This window comes from Lepisma saccharinum, chromosome 2, assembly GCF_977018435.1.
Source record: "Lepisma saccharinum chromosome 2, izLepSacc3.1, whole genome shotgun sequence".
Classification (NCBI taxonomy): Eukaryota; Metazoa; Arthropoda; class Insecta; order Zygentoma; family Lepismatidae; genus Lepisma; species Lepisma saccharinum.
This window is the reverse complement of record NC_139230.1, coordinates 3,241,297-3,267,690: the sequence shown is the minus strand read 5'-3', so window position 1 is coordinate 3,267,690 and position 26,394 is coordinate 3,241,297. Positions and strand designations below refer to the sequence as shown.

Here is a 26,394-nt window from a genome sequence, read left to right as displayed (position 1 = left end):
TCAAAATAACAAGATAAAAACTGCATATATACTAGCTTTAGTTTACATATTTCTAATTGCATGATTTTATTTTAAGCAAAAATAAGCTTAAAAGTAACAATGCTTAAAGAATGGTGGCCATTATATTAATCTCAAACAGTAACACAAATATAATACTATGCAAATAGATTTTTAGAATAAAAGTTTATTTTTTTTCTTAAATTTCAGCTAACAGTCAGTCTATTGGTGTGTCTGAGGAGAAAATTTTGGACTGCTAGTGTTGCTATCCATGATTATATGCCACTAAAATGTCAATTTTCACTTCAATCATAAAATCACTATTCCTAAATCCAAGTGCAGCACATGACCTCTATTGGTCATAAACCACAGATTATCAAGTGACAGTCACAGAATTTTGAATTATGGCCCATAATAATTATTTATCCCTTTTCGTCGCACCAAATTGTCATGCTGGTAAAAAAAAAAAATATTGGGTTCAGACATCAATTAATTTCTAAAATCTCCTGTATGGAATGAAGTGGCAAGCAAAGGTATTTACAATATATCAATGGACAAGGCTTTATAATGCAGAAAACCCAGTATGAATATCTCTCCCAGTTTCACGTTATAGTCACTCAAAGTTAGGGTTGGCTGACTTTTGAAATGCACTGTACACGGATGTAATGATTTAGGGACAACAGTAAAGAATATTAATTAGTAAATTTATAATTGTATATCATCAGATGTAGAAAGAAAGGCAACTTGTCAAAAGCATAAATTAAACTGCATGCAAAACAAAGACACTTATGTAAAATGTAGCAGAAATTTACCAAGCACTAATTAGAAAGCTTACCATGGAAGCAGGATTGCTTCGTAACTGCTGGTTTACTTTCAGGCTATGTGTTTGTGTTTATTTAAACTCAAGGAATGTGGAATAATCAGGATTGATCTATTTCAAATGAATACATGGCAATGGGTTCCACTTACTATTGCAAAACTTTTAGCTCCTGCCAGTGGCATATTCTCCCATGTTATCTGGTTTACCACCAGTAAACCAACTTTTTCATATGTATAGAAATTGCTGGAAATGTTGAAGTTGTCAGACTTCTGTTTGTATTTTGCTTGAATGCCTGCATTGGTGTTTTATTTCTATAATATCTAATTAATATATAAAATAAATATATCCAAAAATAAGAATTATTGTGGTAAACCAGGTCAAATTTTTAGAATATGCCACTGTGTTGTGCATACATTACAAAAAGGCAGAAATATTACTGGCAGTATCTAGAGACAAACTGTTATTTTGGAATTTGAGCTGAGGGAGATGTTACGAGACGAGAAATTTGGTTAAGAAAACTGATATCTTTCCTTACAATCTAACTGGCAAAATATCCAATACACAAAATTTTAAGATGACAAATGCTACAACATTGTTAGGAAATGTATTGCAGAGTTATTAAATTCTTAAAAAATAGGACATGATTCCCAGGATGAGTGATCTCAGGGGAAAATTTTACCAGCAATGTCTCTGCATACAGGGGCTCTGGAGCTCATCCAGCCTCCAATCAACAGTTTACCAGGGAAGGGGGGGGGGGGGGTAACCCTGGAGGGAAAGGCAACTGGGGCATGGAGCTCATCACATCATTTCATTTTCTATCATGTTAGGATAATCACAATCAGAAAAAATGACAAACTGATTAACAAACAAGGAAAAAAATGCCTTGCCTACAATTCAAACTTCTTGATTGGTAGAACACACTATTATCTACTAGGCTGCAGAAGACAGCCATTCATTTAATCTCCATGCAATGTTCAAATAATTAATATAACGTTCTCTATTCAAATGTATTCTCCAACGCAACCTACCAGTTTATTGTTCACTACTAGGAGCTGGGATTGTGGAGAAAAAGAGAAGATGGTTCATTGTTGTGAGATGTAATTTCTTCTCATAACCAGTTACAATCAGTGTTTTATTTATTTATTTATTCACCAACATTTTCAGTGACTTGTTGTCACTTACATTCTAAATGCAGTATTAAAAAAAGTGATGTAATTACATTAAATGGCCAATCTGCATCATATACACCATAAAACGAATTCAACTGAGATCAAAATACTGCTCTCTCATGAACACAAGTACTCACTACTATATGTACTGAAAGATATTCCACTGCCAAACTTTAAATCTATTTGCACAATTTTAGAGTGTTTGGGAAAAAGCATAACAGTCACAAACTGTGATTTTCTGTTACTTTCATTGAAGTTACACTGAATCAATATAAAATATTATGAGTATAATTTTATACTTGGAATGTTAAAAGATTCTAAGCAATGATGATCCAATATGAATATCATGTCTATAATATTTGTTATTAAAAGAATAAACATAAATAATAATCTGCTGTAATATTGCATCTTTTGACATTAAGTGCTTTTTCCTGAATGGTCTAGAATTTTCTTGAAAACGAATTACAGAGGAACCTCAATTTTTACATTATTCACGTGGTCAAGCTGAAAAACCTGAAGATGCAGAAAAATGTAAAATTGGGGAAAATTTCATAACATCTTGCTATGTTGGGATCATCAAGATTGAATGTATAATGCAGGAAAATGTAAAATCAGGGTTCCACTGTAAGTACTCTACTGTTATAAATGCAAAAGCACAATCAAACTTTTAAAAGCAAACCAAAAGAGAGGTAAATAATAATAAATGCACATAACATTCAATCCACTAAACATATATATTATATAAACAGATCAAAATGTTCTTGTATCGGTTAATATTTTCCATTACATGAAGCGGCAACTTAGTGTACAATGTGTGGTTTATGAAAGAGCACTAAGCACAATACAAATAAAGTAAACAACACAGAACATGCATAAGAGTATACTAGGAAGGATGACAAATCTGTAAGATTAAATAGTGATTATTTTCAAGGTTTTCTCTCTTGAAAAAAATATTATGCATGACGATCCAGGGGCTCGCAGGTTCTTGTTGCATTGCAACACACTACCCATACAGGATAATTTAAATTAAAATTATTATATACATGTGTAAACATGCAAGTTTGGAACATGAACAATGAAAGTATTTTTCTTGGTTGCATGGATTTGTGTTGATTTTCCAAGAAATCTCAGTTGGTATTGCCAACTTCTTCAATTCCACTACTTATGTCTTACAGCATATTTAAAGATAGCATCTGTTCCCTAATGCAGTAAGACTGAGAAAGGGGGTGACTAAGTATGCATGTGCAGATGCTAGATTTTGATGAAACATTTTCTGTTACAATTGAGTACAATACACACCTTTTGTCTTAACTTTCACCAGAACAGAAATTCATTCATTAATTAAAATATTCTCCCAAATGTGGTGACACTTTCCATCTGTATATGAATTTTCCACCTTTCCTTAATATGTATATTTGTCAAATTATAACCTTTAGCAGAAAGTTGATCTGATCCATACATGTACTAGCACCATGTGACAGGAATTAACATTCAATATCTTCCACACGATATTTCAGTTGTCTTCCTTGTTCACTTACATATGTAGGTATGCAGTGGTGGCGATTGGGTTCAAAAACCAAGGGGGGCAAGGTGCCAAAACTGGGGGGCAAAGACAGTATATTTCCCTTTGTATATAAGGTTTAGCATAGTGTGGGGGCAAAAGTGGCAAAAAGTGGGGGGCACTGTAGGTATGATATACTTGAATTACAACACAATATGAGATTTGGATGATTGTCAAAAGGTGGTTTAATTTTCTAGTTTGCTACAAGCTTTTCAAATACACAGAAATATTTTTAGAAATTCATATAATGAGAATCATTCATTGCAGAGAGTTGATGTTTCTTGTTTGGATGGAACGTGTAAGGCTTTCACAATGTTGACATGTCATGTCAATACAGGTGAAATTAAATAACCCATGGTGCCACAGCCCATGAGAGCCAGTGCCTACCTACTGACTGCCAGCTTCACTCTCACCTGCCAACATGGGAGAACATCCAACAAGTTATGGGGTGACATATGGTCAACATGACAAACCCCTAGCTGTTGTTGTAAGTTTCCATGACCAGGTTACACTACTCATTCGTAGCTCCCCAATTTCCTCACAATGGTGGGTGGCTATTGGTACCACATACAGCTCGAAATCTCAGGAGAAAAGTTGTTATGCTTCCCAGGAGACTCAAACCTGCAGCCATACCATACCAAGAGCCCAACACTGCATGGTTACGATGGAGGACAACAGGTGCAATTAGAAGATAAAAAGGGTAATTCATTCAATAAATCCCTTTTTTTAGGAAGCCCCCTTGATCTCCACATTTATCCCAATTTAATGGAAGAATTCCAAAATGTGACACTACTATGTACCTACAATTGTGCTAAGTATAGTTGAAATTGTCCCAAAGTTTATCATTAAAAAAATATCAAAATATATTGTGGAATAGCAAGAAAGTAGTGTTACGAATTATTCCTAAGTAGGCTATAGTTTAACAACAGGCTATTTACCTAGTTACTCAAATATATGTACCACAAAAGACCATTCTTTCAAAAAATATAACTTTTTAAAAATTTAAAAAGAAAACTAAAAAAATCCAAAAATGTTTTTCTTTTTTTACTTTCATCTGACCCATTTGGCACCTACTTAGCACACAACAAAATAAAAAAAAATGGTTGGTAACTGTACAACACACTAAATATTTTTCAATGAACTATTGAACAATCATTAACACAACTTTGCACATTCATGGAACCCTAACAGTAATACACTTTAGAATCTTTTTATTCACTTCTGTTTACTGTGAGAGCCACAGGTGTTCTCAAAATATGAACTTTTGTGTAGAAAATCCAGTGAAAAATGCAGGCTTAACCAGGGATCTGGTATACAGTGCCATTGCTCTACCAACTGAGCTCCCGAGCCAGCCCTGGTTTTGCCTCATCTCCTGCTTGTGGCAAATTGTAAGGAATTTTGGTGTAATTTTTTTTTTTATTCTTCAGATTGGGTTTTTTTGGAAAGGGGACACTAAAATTTCCCTTCCTGCAAGAATATTGATTCTTTGAGAACAAAACAAAAACAACCTCAATGATCTATGGAAAGTAGCTTTTCTTTCTACTTTTTGTGCAGAACTGCACATCTGAATAGTGCATGCTTTAAAAAACCCCATCCTGAGGGGCTTACAGGAGGCCAGACATCCCATTCTCTAAAGGATAACGTACTCAATCCACAACATTAAGTGACATACGCTAGCCCTTACCTTATTTATGATAATGAATGAACTCCACATGCATGAATTGTGGGCACTTGATCTCTGTAGTGTCATTTTCAGAAAACAATAATTGCAAAATACAAAAGTACAACATATATCACTACAAAATAGTCATAAACTTAAATTACAAGCACACTAACATGCAAAGAAAACATAATTATCCACCATTCAATTCACAAACATTGATACTATTGGACATGCTGAAAAACTTTTGATGCTTCTGAATTGCTGATTTTACTTTTGGCAACACAAGGCTACAGATTGGTTTTCATATATAACCTCATCACTAAGTGCACTGGCATGCATGACATTCAGGAATATTTTACCTTTACAAAATGCATGATGATACTTGTTTCCTAAAAAAAGATACTCTTAGCATATCTCAAGTACTACTGTCTGTTCCCCACACTGCTACCACCCTCGTATCATCATTCTAGTTGAATTTTGCCTTACATACCTCTTCCTTATTACCGGACCTTAGTACTTCTTCAAAGTACTCTTTGCCATGTGTCTGTGGAATATGAGAGAAAAAAATAAATAATTCTATCTCTGCTTTTTCTCTAAAAAAACAATAGTAACCAAAATTAAGACTCGATGAACAGTAATATTATCTTGATAAATTCCATCAACCATGATAACAGTTTAGAGCAAGCATCAATGTTAATGTACTAAACATTCATGCAAAGTTCAACATGCAAAAGTTGCAAAATTTGGTTAGTTGCTATGTTATAAATTATAGCATAACATGGTCATGCTCGTGTGTTATGAATTAATTTTTCCTTGCATTATTTTCATTAATGGACAAGGGGCAGAAAGACATCCACAAAATGAAGAAAATTAAGTGTAAATGGTTCATTCATAAAAATATCTTGAACACAGCAAATTTTAAATCTTCCCTCAATCATGCACACACACACCCATACAATATTGCATTTCTGCAGACAACTAAACAACATATTGTAACAAAAAAATTGTGCCTTCCTTTCAAGCATCCTGGGCAACTTAGCTTACTTTTATTATCTTTGCTCGACCATGTATTTTACCTTTGTTCTCCAGTAACTATAAACAATTATACTTATTTAACACAGTGTCCACTATTTTGAAATGCAGAAAACTCTACACCTAAAAATTTAATGTTGAATTTCTGATTTTGAAGAAGCTGCATGCAGTCATTAAAAAGTCCTGAAAGAATCATAACAAAAACAGCAATTTTTTTTTATATTAGCAACTTCCTTGACAACAAAAATGGAGTACAGGTGCAGGTTGCTTTAATTTCCTTGTTTGGGCTGCAATTGAAATAGTAAAATAAATTCAAAAATTCTAGACATTGGTTCAACTTGAGCAACTGATCTTGGATTACCATATATGTTTCTGGAACAAATTACATCCTCCCTCCTCCTAAATAAATAAAACAGAAAGACTGAGACAAATATCAAAATACCTACTGCTTTACAAGGATGTGGAACCTTAAACAGTGGTATAGGTTTTCAGGCACCTGAGGAAGGAAGACATTATAGTATGCAACAACAAACAGGAATTACAAGATGCTGAAAATTCATTATGTAGTTCTACAAATTCACAAACTTTTCCTACACAAATGCCAGGGTGCACTTTCAGGAGACTTTAGTAGTAAATTTTCTCAGTTTACAATCAAATAAATTACTTCCCTTTGCATGACAATTGGTTTCCTCATCTATCTCCTCGGATGCTCCTATGGCTTATTTTCATTGCTATTGCCTATGTTCTCTGTCTGTACTTTGTTCACTATTACTACTACTACTACTTTGTTCAAAGGCATCCATCCATATCTATTCTGGATGGTTTCCTTGCAATTATATTTTAGATAGCGCATGAAGATTATGCAAAAAAAAAAGTAAGAAGGGGAAGGGCTTAATCTAGTGTGTGATTTTATATTCCCATCTGGCATATGTGCTACTTACGATTAGCAGTGAGAAAGAAACATGCATATTAGAGGCACTGAAATGAAAAGAGTTTTCAATTCATTGAACCACACAATGGAGTGGTACACTACAAATAATAATATAAAAAGGACTTGATTCCATGTGACTGAATATTGGACACACTGTGACTAATATCAAGGAATTTTAATTATCTGTAAGTCACATTGTAACAACAACTTTAATTAGATTGTATCAATGAAAGTGTTACTCCTAATAGGGTAATTCCACGTCAAATCAACCAGTGCATAAACCTTTGATGTCATGGATTTGGCTAAATTTTGGTATACATGTTTTTTAACATATGAAATATAGAAAATATTGTTCTTTTTTTTCATGTTGCCAGTTTGTGAGTTATTGAAATTTGAAAATTGACAATTTTGCCTAAAAACTGCTCAACACTGAAACTTTAAATACAAATTGCACTTGTTTCAACTACAGGGCTGGGCATGGTCTCCTTTTAAAGCTCATGAAGAGGGATTTCATTTGATTAAGAACATGCTTGGTTTTTTGTGAGAAACAAATTTTGAAAGTTGTTTCAAAATTTTATTTTACAATTTCCTTAAAAAAATTCCACATATTGGTACACATCTACTGAAGGTTCAGTCAAAATTTCAAGGTGGTATTTCATTGGTATCATGAGTTGGTGTTTTAAGTCCACTTTATGCACAGTAAGGCTAATTGGGACTGTACCTACAGTTTCAAGTGGAATCCGAACTACCATGTGCCTCCACCGAGTATCAAACCTGGGACCCTTGATTACAAGGCAACGACGCAACCACTGCGCCATCGGGGAGGCCCTTGGTATCATGAGTGAGAGAGAGTTAAAGCTCAAGTGTGAGTCATCCCTTTCCTGCAGTGACTTGTTTATTCCTAATCTCCTATGCTTCTTTGTCCAACTGGATCAGTTGTGGTGTAGCTGTCAGTGTGTGTACATCTCGGTTAACTTCTGTGCTGTGAATTGTTTGAAACTTGCTTTATTAGTGTCTTCATTTTTTTTTAAATCTTGATATGGATGGCAAGTAGTTGTCCATTTACTGTTGTAATTATTGATTTATTGATTTGGTGTTTTAAGTCCACTTTATGCACAGTAAGGCTAATTGGGACTGGACCTACAGCTTAAAGTGAAATCCGAACCACTATGTGCCTCCACCGGGTATCAAACCTGGGACCCCTTGATTACAAGGACACGACGCTACCATTGCGACATCGGGGAGGCCCAACTACTGTTGTAATCCTTTGAAGAAAAAGGGACACTGGTGTAGTAAAGATCTGAGGAATGTGGCAGCTTGGATGATTTCTTTAAATTACGGAAGTAAAGAAAACATGAAAATTTGCACTTCCTGTAGACTGCAGTTGGGGAAGGAAAAGCAGGCTATCATTTCAGAAAAAGAAAATCCTTCAGGGCCAGATGATAATGCTGGTCCTAGTTGCAGTAACCAAGATTCAGAATATATCGATGTTGATACAGGGTTCAGTTACTTGATTGCCTCTTTGATCTCTCTTGGTGAGTCTCCAGCGAGTAAGAAGAAACTGAAGAGTTTGAAAAGGTATTGCAGAGAAACGATAAAGAAAATAAGAAATACTTGTACCCAATCCCTTTTGAATGCAGAAGGTGATAAAGATGATGAAGAAAGCCACTGTAGCAATTCAGAATCAGAAATGTTTGAGCAACTTAAAGAGAGATTTAAAACTGCAAATAAAAGTGAAAGGTTCATGATTTTGTCTATTTTGCCCAAAAGTTGGGCATGGTGTTAGTACTTACATAGCAAGGAAAGCAAAAAAACTAGTTGAAGAGAAAGGAATTTTGTCCTCACCTGACCCCAGAGGTGGAAAAACTTTTCCAGATGAAACAGCCTCATTAGTTAAAGATTTTTACTGCAGTGATGAAGTAGCAGGCAAATGCCTGGCACGAAAGACTATGTTTCCGTGAGGGACACAGATGGTAAACGTATTCACTGGTAGGTTTATTTTACACTCTCAAGAAGAAGACAACTTGCATGTTGTCAGGGTATATTCTGTTTTGTTCATTGGTAACATGTCGGTAAGGTGAATGTACGGATTGTGTAAAATGTTGTTTGCAATTAATAAAACCAAAATGCTTAACCTTTACTCTGCCGAGGGGGTCGTCAGAAAGTAACCCCGGTTTCGCAGAGGCCTTTGGCGCAAATTTTAAATTCGTACACTTATTTGACGAAACATGTTATAATTCGTAGAGTATTTGACCAATCTAATTCGGGTAACTTTTGTTTTGCAGCTAAAACATCAGGGCATGCAACAGTGTAGAAATCAAAATGCCAAAGCCAATAAGAGAGGTTGGGTGGGCTGCGGTCCCCAACTTTCAATGAAAAATATCATAAAAATGGTGAGTTTGTTTCACATATTCGATAATGTAGTGCACCCAGGAACATGAAATGACTTTCATTCAGTTGAGAAAGGACCATTCTTTGAAAATAAGACTAAATTTGCATCCCCTTCTCAAAATAGTGGGGGAAGAGGGGGCAAACTCCCCATTTTTATGATTTTTTCATTGAAATTTGGGGGCCACGGCCCACCCAATCCCTCTTATTGGCTTTGACGTTTTCATTTCTGCATGGTTGCATGCCCTGATGTTTTAGCAGCAAAATAAAAGTTAGCCGAAGTACATTGGTCAAATAGTCTACAAGTTATAACATTATTTGTCAAATAAGTGTACAAATTTATAATTCGAATTTATAATTCGTACCATTTTCCATACACAAATTTTGAGCCGGGGGGGGTTGCATTAACATGACATGCCAAAGCTTCGTTTAACCCAATGTAAGTGTTTCCGACATAACAGAAAAGTATCAAGATAATAAAAAACAGGAATTTTGTAATCAGCTGCATGGTCGAAAAATCTACCAAAATATGAGCAAAGGTTAAATAACAAGGCCCTTGTATGTACACTTCACTCTACATGGATGTCCATGGATATCTATTTTCAACGCTCATCATTATGGCCCAGTCGGTAAAAGGATGATAGTTTGAGCAAGGATATTCAAGTTTTGAACCAGCTATGGAAGTGTGGATTACACTAACCTCATCACGTGAAAGGAATTTATAGTTTCGGAATGATGGTTCAGCAGACAGAATTGTCAGGCTTTGGCACAATTTATTTGGATATATGACAAGGTTTGTCAATTAGAACATTCCTTCATCACTACAAGAAGAATCAACCGAAAAAAGGGTTGCAAGACAGGATTTGTCACAAAGTTCATCGCGGGTTTTGTACCTGAGAATTTGTCCCGAAAATTTCGACTGTTATTATTATTATTGAAATATTTGGTGATGTGTCAGTGTTGTGTACCTATCATCCACATTCAAAAAAGATTGATCCTGGGAAATCGGAGAGAAATATTCAGACTTTTTAAATTTAAATACCTGCTACTTAAGATGAGTGACCAAAGAGTTGCATAATAGCAGGAGCCAGTGGTACTCACACTGTATGTGTTTGAAAGGAATTCACTTTTCATATGATACCAGAGAGATACCACCTTGAAATTTTGACTGAACCTTCAGTAGATATGTACAAATATGTGGAAAATTTTTGAAAATTTCGCTTTTTGGAAATTGTAAATAAAATTTTAAAACAACTTTCAAAATTTGTTTCTCACAACAAACCAAGCATGTTGTTAATCAAATGAAAGCCCTCTTCATAAGCTTTAAAATGAGACCATGCCCAGCCCTGTAGTTGAAACAGGTCTCTTGCAAATTGTATTTAAAGTTTCAGAGTTGAGCGGTTTTTGGGTAATTTTGACAATTTTCAAATTTCAATAACTCAAAAACTGGCAACATGAAAAAAAATATTTTCTATAGTTCAGATGATAAGGAACATGTATACGAAAAATTACTCACATTAATGAGATCAAATTCCAAAATTTAGGTTTTCTTGGTTGATTTGACATGGAATTACCCAAAAAGAATATCTTCATATACTATACAATTGATTTTTAAAAAATCAATCTTGAAAAGAAACTATAAATTCAAATACCCTATGTTGTTCAAAGAATAATGGCCACCAAAAAAAAATCAGAAAAAAAATACTGAAAAATACTTACAGAAATGATTGCCTGGTCCTGCATAGTGATGTCCTTTGTACGCTGCAAACAGCCCTGGGTTGATTCCAATCTACATTAAGAAAAGGTTAAATGTAAGTACTAGTTACAACTACAGAAAATTAGTACAAAAATGTAATTTTCCTTTGTAATACACGTGAGATATCCTTACTAGCATTTAAGAGACAAAATACGACAAACAAAGGAAAAACATATGTATGTAGGTATGTATATACTCATATATAAATTTTCTTCAATAAACGGAGGATAAGGTAACAAAGGGAATATATGATAAATATAAAATTGTGATATCATAGTGAAAGTTGCAATGCACAACATTAACAACATCATCTTCCCATTCTATTTAATTATTTTTACATGCCTGACTTGTTTTGCAAAATAATGCTATGCTGTAACAAACACTATAACAAACCGTGATAAGGATGAGAGTGCTGATCCAGGAGGGGGAAAGGGAGAGGTTACTGATTGACATGAGGGCATTACCCGTGGTGCAGTAGCAATGATGCTTTCTTCTAAGGGGTTACCTAGGCTCTGCCCAGGAGCCAGCCGAGGCACAATCTACAGTGAATCATATTAAACTTTAAATTGTAGTCCAGTTCCAATTAGCCTATAACAACACTGTACTGCATCAAATATGAACATTATGTCCTCTTCTTTAGAGTAATAGAGAAATGGGGTAACAGAATCAGATTTTTACTAATTCCAATATAAGTTCTAGTGTTCCAATTTCAGGCAGGCAACATTCATAAATAGGAACTGACTTTGCCACATCCCTACATGTTCTACCATCTGTTTCATCATTTAAATTGATTATACTCATAATCACCAATGATGATAGAAAAGAGGCAAAGAATTTCCAACATACATATATTTTAGAAAAAAATAGTTTTACAAGTAACAATTCCCATTATTTTAATATCTACAATAAAAGCAATATAATACTTTTATTTTAAGTGTTTTTTTTTTTTTGCTTGTGATGTTTCATCCTGGTTTCCCAGAATTTTCTCAAGCTTCCACTGAGATAACCACACATGCACACAGTGGCTGGTCACTCTACACTTCTAAGGAAAACGTTTGTGTCCTTGCTTCTTCCTAGGAAAACTGGTTTAAAGAGTACAAAGGAGAGAAGGTGAGTGATGAATTGGCAATGGCAGGAGTATATGGGAGACTCATTAAAGAGGAAGATCCAAGAACAGCACATGTTGAGATATGGGCACAGGATTAAGAAAGGGCAAATGCTAGAGAGGAGGGAAAATGGAATATTGAAAAGTGGCAGAAAGGAAACATATATGCATAGATAGAGGAGAGAAAACGAAGGAGAAATTGGAACAAAATGGGTGGAGCTAATAAAAAAGCATGTAAAAAGTAAATTGGTGAAGTTTCCAGAGCCACCTTCAATTTTCAGCACAAAAGTAGAAGATTTTAACTTGTCGGACCAGTTCAAGGGAAATGTGAAGGTCAGTGCCATCAGGAGGAGGAGGGAAGGGGGAAGACAAGAAGAGTAGGTTGCATGAAGGGGAGGGAAAGGAACAATCACTTATACACCTGGGGAGATAGAACAAGGTTAAAAAAACAGTTTTCCTATAGTGCAGGAGGCCTTAGAAAGATCGCTTCACGAGCTTACAGCAGATGACAATATGGGGGTGTGTCTGAGAGAACCAATCAGGTCCGCGAATGAGCGAGCCCAGTTGCCACAGCTAGCTCGCTCCTCCCTTCTGGAAGGGTGAGTGACCTCTGCCTCTAGTACCTCGGCCTGTTTGTTCAGCTGAGGAGCAGACGACATGAGAGTATCGGCAAAAGTGTGCGAGTGATGTCTGCTGTTAGCCCGCGAAACACTTTTTCTAACGCCTCCTGCACTATAGGAGGAAACAAGGACACAAACTATACGTTCCTTAGAAGTGTGGAGTGAGTAGCCATGTAAGGTTGTGTGTTGAGTGTGTTTAATATTTTTTGGTGGCCTGAGTAAATTCTGGGATACCAGGATGAAACATCACAAGGAAAATTAAAACCACTTAAAATAACAGTATTTCAACATTTTGCATCCAAAAAAAGTGGTTATGCAAACATTTAAGAACATATGTATCTATATACGTCATCACCTACTTTAATTAAATAGCATGTATGTGACAATAAAATAAAAATTAGTCATAATAAACAAGGATGATTTGCTAATATTTTGTATAGTGTGTCATACATAATTAATTTACTGATGTCTAATGTTATTACAAATAAATATGAATGTGGATCTAGTACAAAAATTTTGTTATTCCAATTATTAAAATTTGTATAATATTTATTTTAAAGACATACTTACAATTACGATATCTAAATTTTGAGCCAAATGATCAGGTAAAGTACGTTTGGATACTTCTTCTTCTGGCATTCCATTGAACCTATCATGCTTTTTTCGCTCCTTGAAATTTGGCACTATTTTATCATCTTTTAGCTTTTTCTTCTTCACTGGATCCCCATTCATAATACTTTCAGTACTATCTAACCTGTGGAAAAGAATGAACATTTTTAGTTTGAGATGTTGAATGTTTAAGTGCAAAAATCACCTTGTATGAAATATAAACACTAACAACAAATATGTACATACCTATTACAAATAAAAGTATTAACATTTTAGGTGTCCCAGGAGTACTTTTCAAGGTGGCACCATGAAAGTGCAAATTCATATATTTGGACTTTTAATGTTTTGTTCATCTGAAAGCCACTGCTACTATACTAGCATGATTCCAAATTTCACTAATGTGCAGTCAATGTTACAATATAATAAAGGTACTCACCTTAGCACGCTGTAAGGTTGTAATCCAAGTTCACTTGGCTTCTTCAGGAATATATTTTGCAATGTGAGTACTTGCATGTTGGAGACAGCTGTGTTAAAAGTGTGAAAGTAGGTGTCCAGAGGAAGTTTAAAATGATTGTAGTATTCCATATAAAGGATGAAGGAGAAAATGTGCTGGATACACATTTGTAAAACTTTTAACATTGCTGTCTCCAACATGTAAGTGCTCCTGTTTCTCAATCTATACTTGAAGAAACTAAGTGAACTTGGTGAAATATAGGATAGCCACTTTATGATGTGCAAAGAAGAGTCTCTTTTAATATGTTACAATGTTAGCACATGATGTGATGTTAAATTCTAAGCAATGCTTTAAAATTGTTTATTCACAACACTTACTTATATGCATAAATTTAATAATACATACAGGTGCAAAAAGTAAATTGCAATATGGGTTTGAAGAGAACATTCCATTCAAGTGTAGACCACCACGTCAGTGTTTGCGCTATCAGCAAGCAAAGCACTCATGACCATTTGTTGGCATCGTAGAGTGTCAATGAAGCAAGCACACACAGTTTTTGTAATTATTTTAAAAAGTGGGAGACCAAGATGTCGGTGGAAAGAGCAGATAGCGGAGAGTGTTAGGAGAAGTGGACAATATTGGAACACCATGGAAAGATGGGAGTGGTTGAAGACCAGGAAAAAAATGGAGAGGCTTGACTTCTATGCCAACCCAGTCACAGGCAAGAAATGGCAAAGGATGACAATGATGATTTACTTACCAGATTTATAAAAGGAGGTGTTCAAACTAGTCTCCTTTGATGCACACACATTTCTGATACATCTTTATTAAGACACCTACTAATGCAAGCTGGCTGGCAATGAGTGGGGAGGGGGGGCAGCTAGAAACCTGTGTTTACAGAGGTCTTGAAAGCAGACATGAGACTGTGAAGTGATAAGGGTCCTTGATTTGTATTGTATTGCCTGTTTGTTAGTCTGGCGACTGTAAAGTGATAGGGTGCTTGTTACATACTGTTTTTTCCTAGTGTATTCAACCACAAAGTGTGTTATGGTTCAGCAAATGTTTTCTACTGCACAGCATGTATTTCTTTATGATTCATGTGTGTTAACTAAATCGGCACGTGAAGTTCAAAAGCGATTTGAAACAAGATTCCCGGATGTAAAAGTTTCACATGATTTTTATCTCTGGGGTAGATTTTAAAAATGCTGTATACAAGTCAAATCCACACACCCTGAAAGAACTGAAACATAACATCCATCAAGAAATTACCAACATTAATGAACAGGAACTGCAGCAAGTTATAAGTTAACTTCATCAAGAGGTGTAAAAAATGTGTGGACAATGAAGACTGCCAGTTTCAGCACCTTCTTTCATAAATTGGTAAGCAAATAAATCACTCTTTAAACTAGTCATGGAAACTTGCATGCTTCATGCACAGACAGTCTACAGTGCCAACACATGGCCACAAGCGCCTCCCTTATCCATAGTGCAAACAGTGGCACAGTGGTCTACACTTGAATAGATCACTCTGAATATGTTGCATCATGTAGGTAGATAAGGCCAAGTTCCCATGCACATTGCATGAAGGCACATAGGGAGATGTGTAAGTAGGGCACCACACATTCTCAGTCTCAGCCATTTTTGGAGGTGATGTGATCAGCACCATGCTCTGGCTGTCTTAACCCTCCTCAAGGTACCCATTCTTTTGGTGCTGGGTGAACCACATAGCCACTTTATGCAGGGACAAGGTTGGAAAAACTTTGACCTAGATCACCAACTCCATGAACTGAACCTTGGTCTCTCTCATGGCAGTCAGACGCTCTACCAACTTGACCACCACAAATCTCTCTGCTACTGTATTTCACCGCAACCCCTCCCAACCACCAATACAATTAATTTGCACAATTTCAATAGGTCCTAGTCAAAGTAATATACAAACAAATGCAATATATAGTAATGTACAAAGTGTCTGATTTCCTTCTTCCCATGAAGAGGATTCACACTTACATGTTAGGCCTTCCAGGCATCTTGTGAGTTGGATATTTGCACATGTTGTACTGAGCCCAGCCAGATGGAATCTTCTGATTTGCACTCCAGTCAAAGGAATTATACATTGTTGGCTCTCCAATCTGCTGATTCCTTTAAATAAGAAGAAAGACAGCTATACAAAAAAAGTCAAACATGAATATAAATTTAACATAAGAGTTTACTTCATTCTGTCAAAAAATACAAACAAGTTTGGATCAACTAACTCAGGGAATCCAAAATTTAGTGAATATTGCATTACATTACAGGACTTAATTAATATTCCCCAACATGGATTTAGATGAGAGGATCCTTAGGCTCAAAAGATAGAAATTTAAAACATCAGACATAACAGTGCACTTACAATGTTACTGCATTTATTGTATCATGCCCCTGCCCCTCTGCCATAAACCTAAGAATGTTCATAACATAGTCATCTCACACACATTATACATACATACATACATATATATTGTGGAATGAAACAAGGGAGCAATCATAAAAATCTCAATTTTCTAAACCATTTAACGTGAATGCATCAATATATATTATTTACTAGAGTTTTGCTTTAAACTATTTAAAGAATTGAATCAGAATATTAAAATAGCCACAGTTTAATCACTAAATTCATTTCTCCCACAATTCTTCAACAATTAAAATTTTGAATTTTGCATTAATTTAGAGGATAGACTTTGCGAAAGTGTTGTGCAGTATTCTTGCAAACTACTCAACATACCAATACTTCACAAAAGAATTGGCCAATATCAATACATAGATATAGGTGTTCAAGTATTATATTTATTACTCTTTTTCCTGAAAACACCCAAACTCACTCCTTCACTCTTGTTACTCAACAAAATCCCTGACACTAATGCATGTAGATCCATTTTACAGTAATTTTCCCACTGACTCCCACACACTTAGGGCAGGTTCATGCAAAAAAAAAATGTTGAAAAGTTGTAAACCATTACTTTTTTAAATGGAAATCTGTTCAAGCAGGTGATAAACCATGGGCTCTCGAAACTGGTTGTGGAAGATTACAACGATGACATAACCATGAATAGTCTCTTGGGCTATCGACCAGGTGAGTTGTAGGAAAAGATTCCAAGCTTTCGAGAGCTAACGTCACTCTACCCTGAAGATGAGAGTGAGCTCTTGAAAGCTTGGAATCTTTTCGACAACTCACCTACTAGAAAGCCTGAGAGAATCTCTTCATCATTTGTCACCTGTAAAGCTTCAAGACTTACGTCGATGACATAACCACTTTATTTTACAACTGTCCCGCCCTAATTCTATAGTCTGTCAATGACCAGCTGAAATGCTATTCCCCACATAAACATGGCACAAGAATCCTGGCATCTTTCCTTCCATGTGCCACCAACCAATTTTTGTAAACAATATTACAACAGAAGGTGTTTAATGAAATGGCCATCTATTTTGGTAAAAGAGGGGGACTTTAGACAACTGAAATGGTCACATGAACAACATTGTATCCAGGAAAAACCAAATGCCACAAAAACAACAAAACAATCAGCCATGTTACTTTTCTAACTCAAACAGAATTCCATGGTGCAGAAAATTCTTCTATCTGTTCATACATAAATCTTGTCACTACTACATATATTCTAAAAGCTAAAAACATTTTTTCTTCAAATTAATGTCTCTGTTGCCTCTGTTGGTTACAACATTGTTCAAGTGACTGATTCAATTGAAATATTTGGCATAAAAATAATTGTTCTGCAACACTGAAGTATTTTGGAGGTTATAATTAAAATAATCTTCAAATCTCAACTTCAGGAGATAGAACACCATGTCACAACTGTTGTGGATTATCTTAACAATTGCTTCCATGACTGGCAGATTAGTTGTAGATGTTTTCAAACTGAGGCAACACAGTCACCCAATTTAATATCATTAAATTTTTTGTTTGGGTTTAATTAAGGTCTGAAGTGTACTGTAGAAGAATGAAAGACATACCTCATCTTCAAAAGCATATTACTAAAATGGGTCAAAAGAAAACTCTTGAAATACTAGAATATATATTTTGAGAAATGAAACAAGAATTTGATGAGGTTTAAAAATTACACCTCTTGCCTAAAGGAATAAAATTTGCTGGAGTGAAATTTTTATTATTAGTCCTTTTTGAGCACGATAAAAGTAGCTTTTTACAAAACTACGGACTACCTAAGTAGATCTCTAGCTTCTGAAATATGCTCATGTTTAAAGCTGTGAAAATGCTATTTTGTGACATTATGCATTCCTATTACGATTTATATGTGTTCTAAGTTAAATGCGATGATGTGCATAAACGATGATTAGATGAAACAACAAACGTAACGAAACACCCATGCCCTGAACATCAAGGTGCACGCATTTCAATGACACACTCAAATTATTATCATTGACTTTACATGTGCAGCTTGATTTCAAATACCACAGGTTAAGAAACAAAATATACATGACAAAATGCTAGAAATATTTAGTGAAACAGGAAAGAAATCTCTAAGTGTATTACATATAAAATACAAATAAATATGTTCTCGAAAAGTGTAGAATAAAAAAGAAATCATAATGCTAATTAATATACATGTTAATAATAATATAATATATATAATCAAAAAGTAATGCCTCCTCGTATATTTTTTTGTAATGTGTAGCACGTTGTTGATGTGTTATTACTATGTGATATATTAGAACTTCACTAACACTTGTGTACTTTATGTTTCAGTTTGACTGAAGGAAGCCATGGATTTGAGGCATTGGAGTTCTTGGCAAAAGAGGGTTGCTTCCCTGTAGAAATTCATAGGAGGTTAACAAATGTGTATGGGGACACTGTAGTGGACGTGAGTAATGTCAGATGTTGGGTGAAGAGGTTCAACGAAGAATATTGCAAACAAACCATGCAGCGGACTTCAATCAACATCACTGACGGAGGACAAGAAACGCCGGGCAGATGAATTGATTCATCAGGATCGGCGCATCATAATCGAGGAGTTGGCAGCCGTACTTAACGTGTCTTATGGGACTTCTCAGGCCTTAGTCTGTGACTTAGGATACCACAAAGTGTGTGCTAAGTGGGTTCCCAAAGAACTGACCGCAGACATGCTCACTAGGCGTGAGGAAGTGTCGCAAGAGCTCCTGGCCGCATTTCAAGCACATCAGAATGACTTTTTCAAAGATTGGGTCACTGGAGATGAAACATGGGCACTATGTATGACCCAGAGAGTAAAGTGCAATCAATGCAATGGCGCCATAGTGGTTCTCCACATCCCAAAAAATTCAAGTCTGCAAGATCAACACAGAAAGTGATGACATAGTGCAGACAGCAAACTCCAGAGTTTTGCCAACATGGATTTGACACTTGGGTTCAACATTGGCGTACATGCATTGAACTGAATGGTGATTATGTGGAACAGTAAGAATATGTAGAAGAGGCTTCAGGCTTCACTATGATGTATAGTTTATCTTGATTGATGCATTATTAAAGATCTGGGATGGCAGGAGGCATTACTTTTTTATACCCCATTGTATGTTGTATAAGAAACATAAAACCATAGTTCATCGAGTCGATAATCTTAACATCCTGCTGAAAAATCAGTTTCACATGCCCCTGCCACTTTCTGCCTGTGCTGGCAAGAATTCATTGGAATGTTCGCCCTTTTGTGGGCTGCAAAATTACAATCTGTCGGTTATGTTCAACTTCATGCATGGAGTTCAATGGCTGGCTATAATTCCATTAGAAATAGAACAACTGTCCATTTGTAATGGATTGTTGTAAATAAAACATCACCAGATGTTGTTTCAAAACATGGCCCTCTAGGTTCACGGATCTGACACTTTTGCTTGCATTTCCGAGGTTGCATTAGACCCCAGCTCCAAATATTCAAATTCTGTGATGAAAGCAGTTGTAACACTTTCTTGCACACACACACACAACAAGAAATATGAATGAGTACTGATGACAACTATTCAGTCTGATTGAAGATGACAAATAAAACCATCTGCTTTATAGACTTATTGATGATTCAAAGGAACAAGAGTCCTTTCTTCTCTATACATCATCACATTTACATAGGTTCATAAAATGGAAAACCACGTACTTCAGAAGCCATGCCAGAAATTCTTGCTACATCTCTTCAGAACTTTCATCTAATCATAATCCATCCTCATAATCATGATTAACTTCAGGAATAATGTATAAGGAAGGTTAAAAATATAGAAACGGCATCAACTATACTTAGATGATATTGATCATTGTAATTACAGCTTTGTTTTGGATATAAAAATAAACTCTCCTGTAAATGGACATATCAGGATGTTCTCTGTGAATAAAGGACCAACTAATGCACAGAAGTTGCATTAGGTGATATGCACAAAACATGTTTCATTCACTATTAGTTTCTTTCTCCCTCTGACAACTGAATGCACACCAACTTGAACAAAAAAAGAAGGGTTTGCCAAGTTAGTTCACAAATTAAAGTTCAACAAAGGAAAGAATTTTTAGGAATCTCTACAATTGGTATATAACAGCATACATCACATCATACTTGCATTAACAACAACAAAATAGTACTACAAATTGTTTGAATTCAGTACTCTAAACTAAAAGGAGGGTGACATTATAGTTGTTGTTACATAAAAAGAAAGGAACATGGGTTGAAACTACATTTTAGATACACATGAGCACTAAAAAATTAAGAGAATTTTTCACACACTGAATTTGCCACAAGTCAAACATTTTAAGTTCCACAACTTCATGGAAGAATTTGCCAAACAACCAATGGGTGGAAAAAAAAAAGAATAGGAAAGATAGAACCCTGCTGAAGCTTTCTAGGAATTCCCTACCAATGAATGCAACAGAACGAGAGATAAGAACATAGACCAAATTTCCTTACCCTTCCTCTTCTGGCTTCAGCTTTTTCTTACGTCCTCTTTTCTTGGGGATGGGTTGCAAAATAACAGTGGGGCCTCGTGGTTGGGGTGGTGGAGTAGGATCATCATCCACAAAACTGTAGGGATCATCAGGAGGATCGGGTTTAAGACCCAAGTTACCCTGAATATGACTTAATAACTTCTGTCCGTCACTTTGTACCCTGATATCGAGATCACCACTTGTTTCATATCCATCATCATGAGCTTCTTGTTTCATTGTACTGTCAGGAAAAGCCGACCTGCATGAACAACAACTACAGTAAATACTAACGTTTGGTGCTTAAAAAAACTTCACTGCATCATTAACCTTATATCTACGTAAGGACAGAATTGTATTTAATCAATTCACAGTATTGGGTTACAAGGTATAGGAAACATTTAAATTTACTGCATACACATTTATATGAAATTACTGCACCCTAACTACTAAAGTTTATATATATATAGTTACTCTAATATGCAGAAACTCATGTGTTGTGATTCATATACATTTAAGTCATATGCAAGCTACCTCTTGATACAATTGCATATCATATGCAACTGGTATATATGATTAACATTCTGTGTATGCTGAAAATGATGCTTGCATGCTGTTGGAAAAGTACAAGGGAATGTTTTTTTATTATCTGTAGATTGCACATAACATGATCTGAAGAATTTTTATGTAATAAGGGAGATATTTGTTACACTCATTGACCATAAGTCCATTTTAATCTCTCTTTATAAAAAAAAAAATCTGCAACAAAAGTTGAAATTGGATCTAATATTGTTTGGGAGTAATGTTAATGAATATGCTTTAGTGTCCATAGTCTACACCAGACCCAACTAAATAAAATTTTGTGGAACTGTTATTACAATAATGATACCACCTTAGTGACAATATTAGCACAATTTTATGTTACAAAATTAGGAAATTTGCCATGAAGATTCAATAAAGCATATTAACAAGAAGCAATGATTCAAATTTTAATACAGTGTGGTGAGACTGGCACGTTAGCTTCAATGAACAATTATGTATAGAAAAATGTGCAGTGATCATGACAATGAAAAGGAAGGAGTCAATTACAACTTTTATCAAAGGCACCACAGCAAAAACTTGGAAAAACACGTGAAGGTACACATCACAGTCGCACTTCGCAACTACAGAGGTCTCAGGTTCAAATCCTGGCCTGGGAATGAATGTTTGAGAATGTCCATTCATATATATATATATAAAAAACAAAAAAAAAACACTTCTTCACAAAGGAAGCAAGAAGAGTAGAAATCATCTATAGAGAGATTTGTGGCACAGATCAAGATGTAGAAATGTTGATCTGATAACAACATGCAGTCCATGGAATCCTGTTGCTATAAAGAATGCAGGTGAAAGATTGCTGGATTACAGTAAATTTAAATAATTGGAACTGGACCTGCAGCTTAAAGTGGGATCCGAATCACTGTGCAATGTGCCTCCATGGGCACTTGCTGTATTAATATGCAGTCACATCAATACACACTTTAAATGTATTTGCTTTCAAATCAAAACCATGTAATAAATGCCAACCCAAATGCTACATGAAATGCTTCCATGTGAAATAGTGTCTGCATGTTATTGTTTGATAAGGAATTTTGGTGGGATATATATATACCGTGCGTCCATTTCGATCTGCAGCCGAGAGATCGGGAGAAGCGTGGCGGGCGGCACTGACGGAGATGCCGACATTTGCGGCCTGAAATGCCCACTTATTTTTATGGACATATGCAGACATTTATATAAATATTGCAAAACGAGCACTAACCTGTGTTATAAGAGTATGGTTTTAATTTTAGTAGCTTAGTGACTGTATGTGCCGATGATTTTGACACTCCCATCTCCTGTGAAACACGGCGTAGAGGTTTGTTTGGAGAACGTTCTAACGCTGCACCAATATCATCAAGTTTTGCTTCGGTTAGAATCCGTCGTTTTTGCTTAGTTGTTTTAAAATTTAACGATACAGTTTCTTGTAATTTAAGGACAAGATGTCTAACCGTATCTCTGTGTGGAGTTGAAACGCATGGGAATTTCTGTACAAATTACCTACACACGTCTCGACACGAGTTTGTTTTCACGTAGGTACGTGTCATACATAAAAAAATCTTTGTTCTAACGTGAATCTTGTGGCTGGCATTCCAATCGTCTCACTGACACGTCACACATACACACTACAATAACACAAACAAGTAACTGCAAGTAACCAAGAATAACACTCTTGCGCACAGTACGAAATTAACACACTCTTGGTTTACATTGCTCACCACTATATTTACAACTCTGTCTTCATCTAGTCGCGAAGGAACAAAAAACTCGAGCTCGGAGATTTCGGATTGCAAGGAAGCTCACGAACACTATTGACTTTTAACGGTTTCTTCTACAGCGTAATCTTGATACAGTGTTGCACAATCAAAACCTCCAAACGATCCCCATCGGCACAAAACTCTTTCAAGGATATAAACTTAAGCAGGACGTTACTGGTCAAAACTATGATTAAAATGTTTTATTATCTGTGGCTCTTAACATCGTTTCTAAAGCGTATTTTTTTGTGTATATAAGAGCAGAACTTGGATGAATTACAGAAGAACGTTTGCGTGTTATAACACAGGTTAGTGATCGTTTTGCAATATTTATATAAATGTCTGCATATGTCTATAAAAATAAGCGGGCATTACAGGCCGCAAATGTCGGCATCTCCGTCAGCGCCGCCCGCCACGCTTCTCCCGATCTCTCGGCTGCAGATCGAAATGAACGCACGGTATTAGGCCTATCTCAGAAAAGAATTCCCATTAAAACAAACCTTACTTTTAAAAGAATATGCAGAAATAGCTTTGGTTGTTTCATTGCTCTGTCCATGCGGTTTGATGAATAAAAGTGTAATTTTCATTGTTTTGCATGGGAAACAAGTCAAAGTCAAACAAATTCAATGCAGTTGTGATGATACAACACTATTCAGAAATGTTTGATTTTTCTCAACAGTGCAGACACTCATTTGTGGTGATGATCCATTCAAAGATTCATAATAAACAAGAAATTCAAAGTGTCCACTGGACCTAACACAAACATAATTGTCCTTTACAAATAGCACATGTAGTGCACAGCATATTTGTAACAATGAGCTATCAACAACTGTGCTCATTGTCAGAGCTGATTTCTGAATAATCAATTAATGCTCTGATGGACATTTGTGATACATCTTGTGTCGAAAAAAACTGGTGCTGAATACAAGCGAAGAAGATGCATGTAACAAACAAAACCACGAAAGTGTAAAGCTTTTAGTGATGTGAAAGAACGAAGGAGAAATATTTATTTAAAAAATCTTTCCTTTCTGTGTGATAAGTCTATGAATTACATCATTAAGCATGAATTTTAGGATAAAGCAATATTCAAAATTCAACTTTCTTTAAAAATAATAATAATAATGTCAGCTTAGTAGTAGTGGTTACATATGGAGACTAAGGAGTGATGTTTAGTTGGCAGTGACATAAATAAATAACAACTGCATTGAACACACCTTAAAAAAAAAGCATAATGCAGTATCTTCCAACTATGTTGTGCATGCGAATTCAGATATGTTTTTAGTCTTGGAATTTTTCATTGACTTTCTTCCTATGGGTTCATTGTGATGATGATGATCTGCAACCAAGATTGATGGAAAGACAAAAAGGAATGCCATGCCCAGGATGGGACTTTTACTTTGACTAGCAGCAGTGAGATCATGAGTCAAGCATTCAATGTGCTTGGTCACTGAAGTGGCATGTATTGCGAGAGTTATTTTTACCTATATTGCTCGATGCTAGCACTGAACATTGTCTCGCACCATGGCCGTGCATTCTAAGGTGCAAGCTTTGGGCTCTGGCAATGGGACACATGCAGGTTCGAGTCTCTCGGGGGAAGTGTAACAACTTTTCTTTTGAGATTTTGGCCACCCACCATCATGAGGAAATTGGGGAGTTACGGATGAGTAGCATAGCCCGGTCATGGAAACCTACGACGACGACTGGGGATCCATCGTGCTGACCACACGCCACCTGGTAACTGGTTGGATATCTCCCACCTCGAGTGAGTAGAATCAGGTGGAAGTGAGGCCAGCACTTAGTAGGTAGGCCTGGGCACCTCAATGGGCTGTTGAGCCATGGATTACAGTATTCAACAGTATATGCCTTGGAAATAACGAAAATAGTAAAGTAGAAGCAGCACATGTCGACAAGAATACTCTTAAATAATTCTTGAAGCTTTCCTGGCAGCGAGTATTGAAGAGGTTTTCTCGGGCAATCAGCCAGGTGATTTTCAGAAAGGCTTCCGAGAGCTAATGTCACTCTCATCTTCAGGGAATGAAGTGCAGAGATAAGTCAGGGTGACGTTATATGTATTTGGTATGGGAGGGATCTGGTGCACTTCATTCCCTGAAGATGAGAGTGGCGTTAGCTCTCGGAGGCCTTTCCGTAAATCACCTGGCTGATTGCCCGAGAAAACCGCTTCAAGAATACTCTTTATTTTGCAACATTATTTCTTATATGTTTTTTTTAGAGAGAGAACATTAAACACAAACTTGCTGTTGTGAATTTAAACTAAAATGGTGAAGTAAACATTTGTTTCATAACGTAAACTGTAATTATATAGAGAGTACCTCATTGAAGTCAAGTTTAGGCCAGTCTTCCCGTGATAAGCAATGACCTTGGCACTTGAGGTATCAATTGAATACATGTAAATCTTTAAAGCACCACCCCCTCCCCTTTTTCCAACATGCCCACGAATGCGTAGAATCATAGAGTGCAGTTGTTTCAATACAGACTAAAGAACTTGGCTATTTCAGTGAAAGTGATAATTTGGTACAAAGGTTTAACTTTATTTATCTGTGCAAGTGTCTGTAAATATCTGAATCCTCAATACAGTTCACTTAAAAAATTAAATGTGATTTACATGTAACGTTATAGTAGATACTATAAAAAATTAGTCCTCACTGTCAAAATTAAATGTAGAAAGGAAATGCTAAACAACGAAACAAACTTTTACGTGGATACTTCGGGCGACTGAAAATCTTGTCAGATTGCACAAGTAGCTTTTAATTTTCTTCACATATTTGCTACATTTGTACATAAAGACACACGAAATAATCATAGGCCCACCACAAAGGGGGGGGGGGGGATTATAGGGAGTCAGAGCCTCTTTTGGAGTATTTTTCTTTTTAAAAATTAGAACATCGATGCCAAGATCAGGATTTGAACCCAGGACCTCTGGCATCATAGCATGCTGTGCTAACCACTTTGCCATGGAGGGAAGTTGGGAATAATAAAGAGATGCAAGATCAAGTGATCTATC

At 35.9% G+C, this 26,394-nt stretch overlaps 2 protein-coding genes across 5 annotated transcripts in view; one reads left to right on the top strand and one right to left on the bottom strand.

The window, feature by feature from the left end:
* The window catches only part of LOC145983867 (uncharacterized), a 178,621-nt gene that overhangs the window by 68,060 nt on the left and 84,167 nt on the right, over positions 1–26,394 (top strand). The window lies entirely within an intron of this gene.
* Positions 1–26,394, bottom strand: part of LOC145983869 (uncharacterized) — a 47,052-nt gene that overhangs the window by 12,845 nt on the left and 7,813 nt on the right. For 2 of the 3 annotated variants that reach the window (XM_083116933.1, XM_083116934.1), the window contains exons 2-5: positions 21,026–21,301; positions 16,113–16,244; positions 13,613–13,796; positions 11,281–11,350 (exon numbers count right to left, since the gene is read on the bottom strand). In XM_083116933.1, coding sequence (XP_082973059.1) covers positions 11,281–11,350; positions 13,613–13,796; positions 16,113–16,244; positions 21,026–21,301 — 662 coding nt within the window. The remainder of the gene's footprint in view (positions 1–11,280; positions 11,351–13,612; positions 13,797–16,112; positions 16,245–21,025; positions 21,302–26,394) is intronic. The other variant, XM_083116935.1, reaches the window with a different exon arrangement.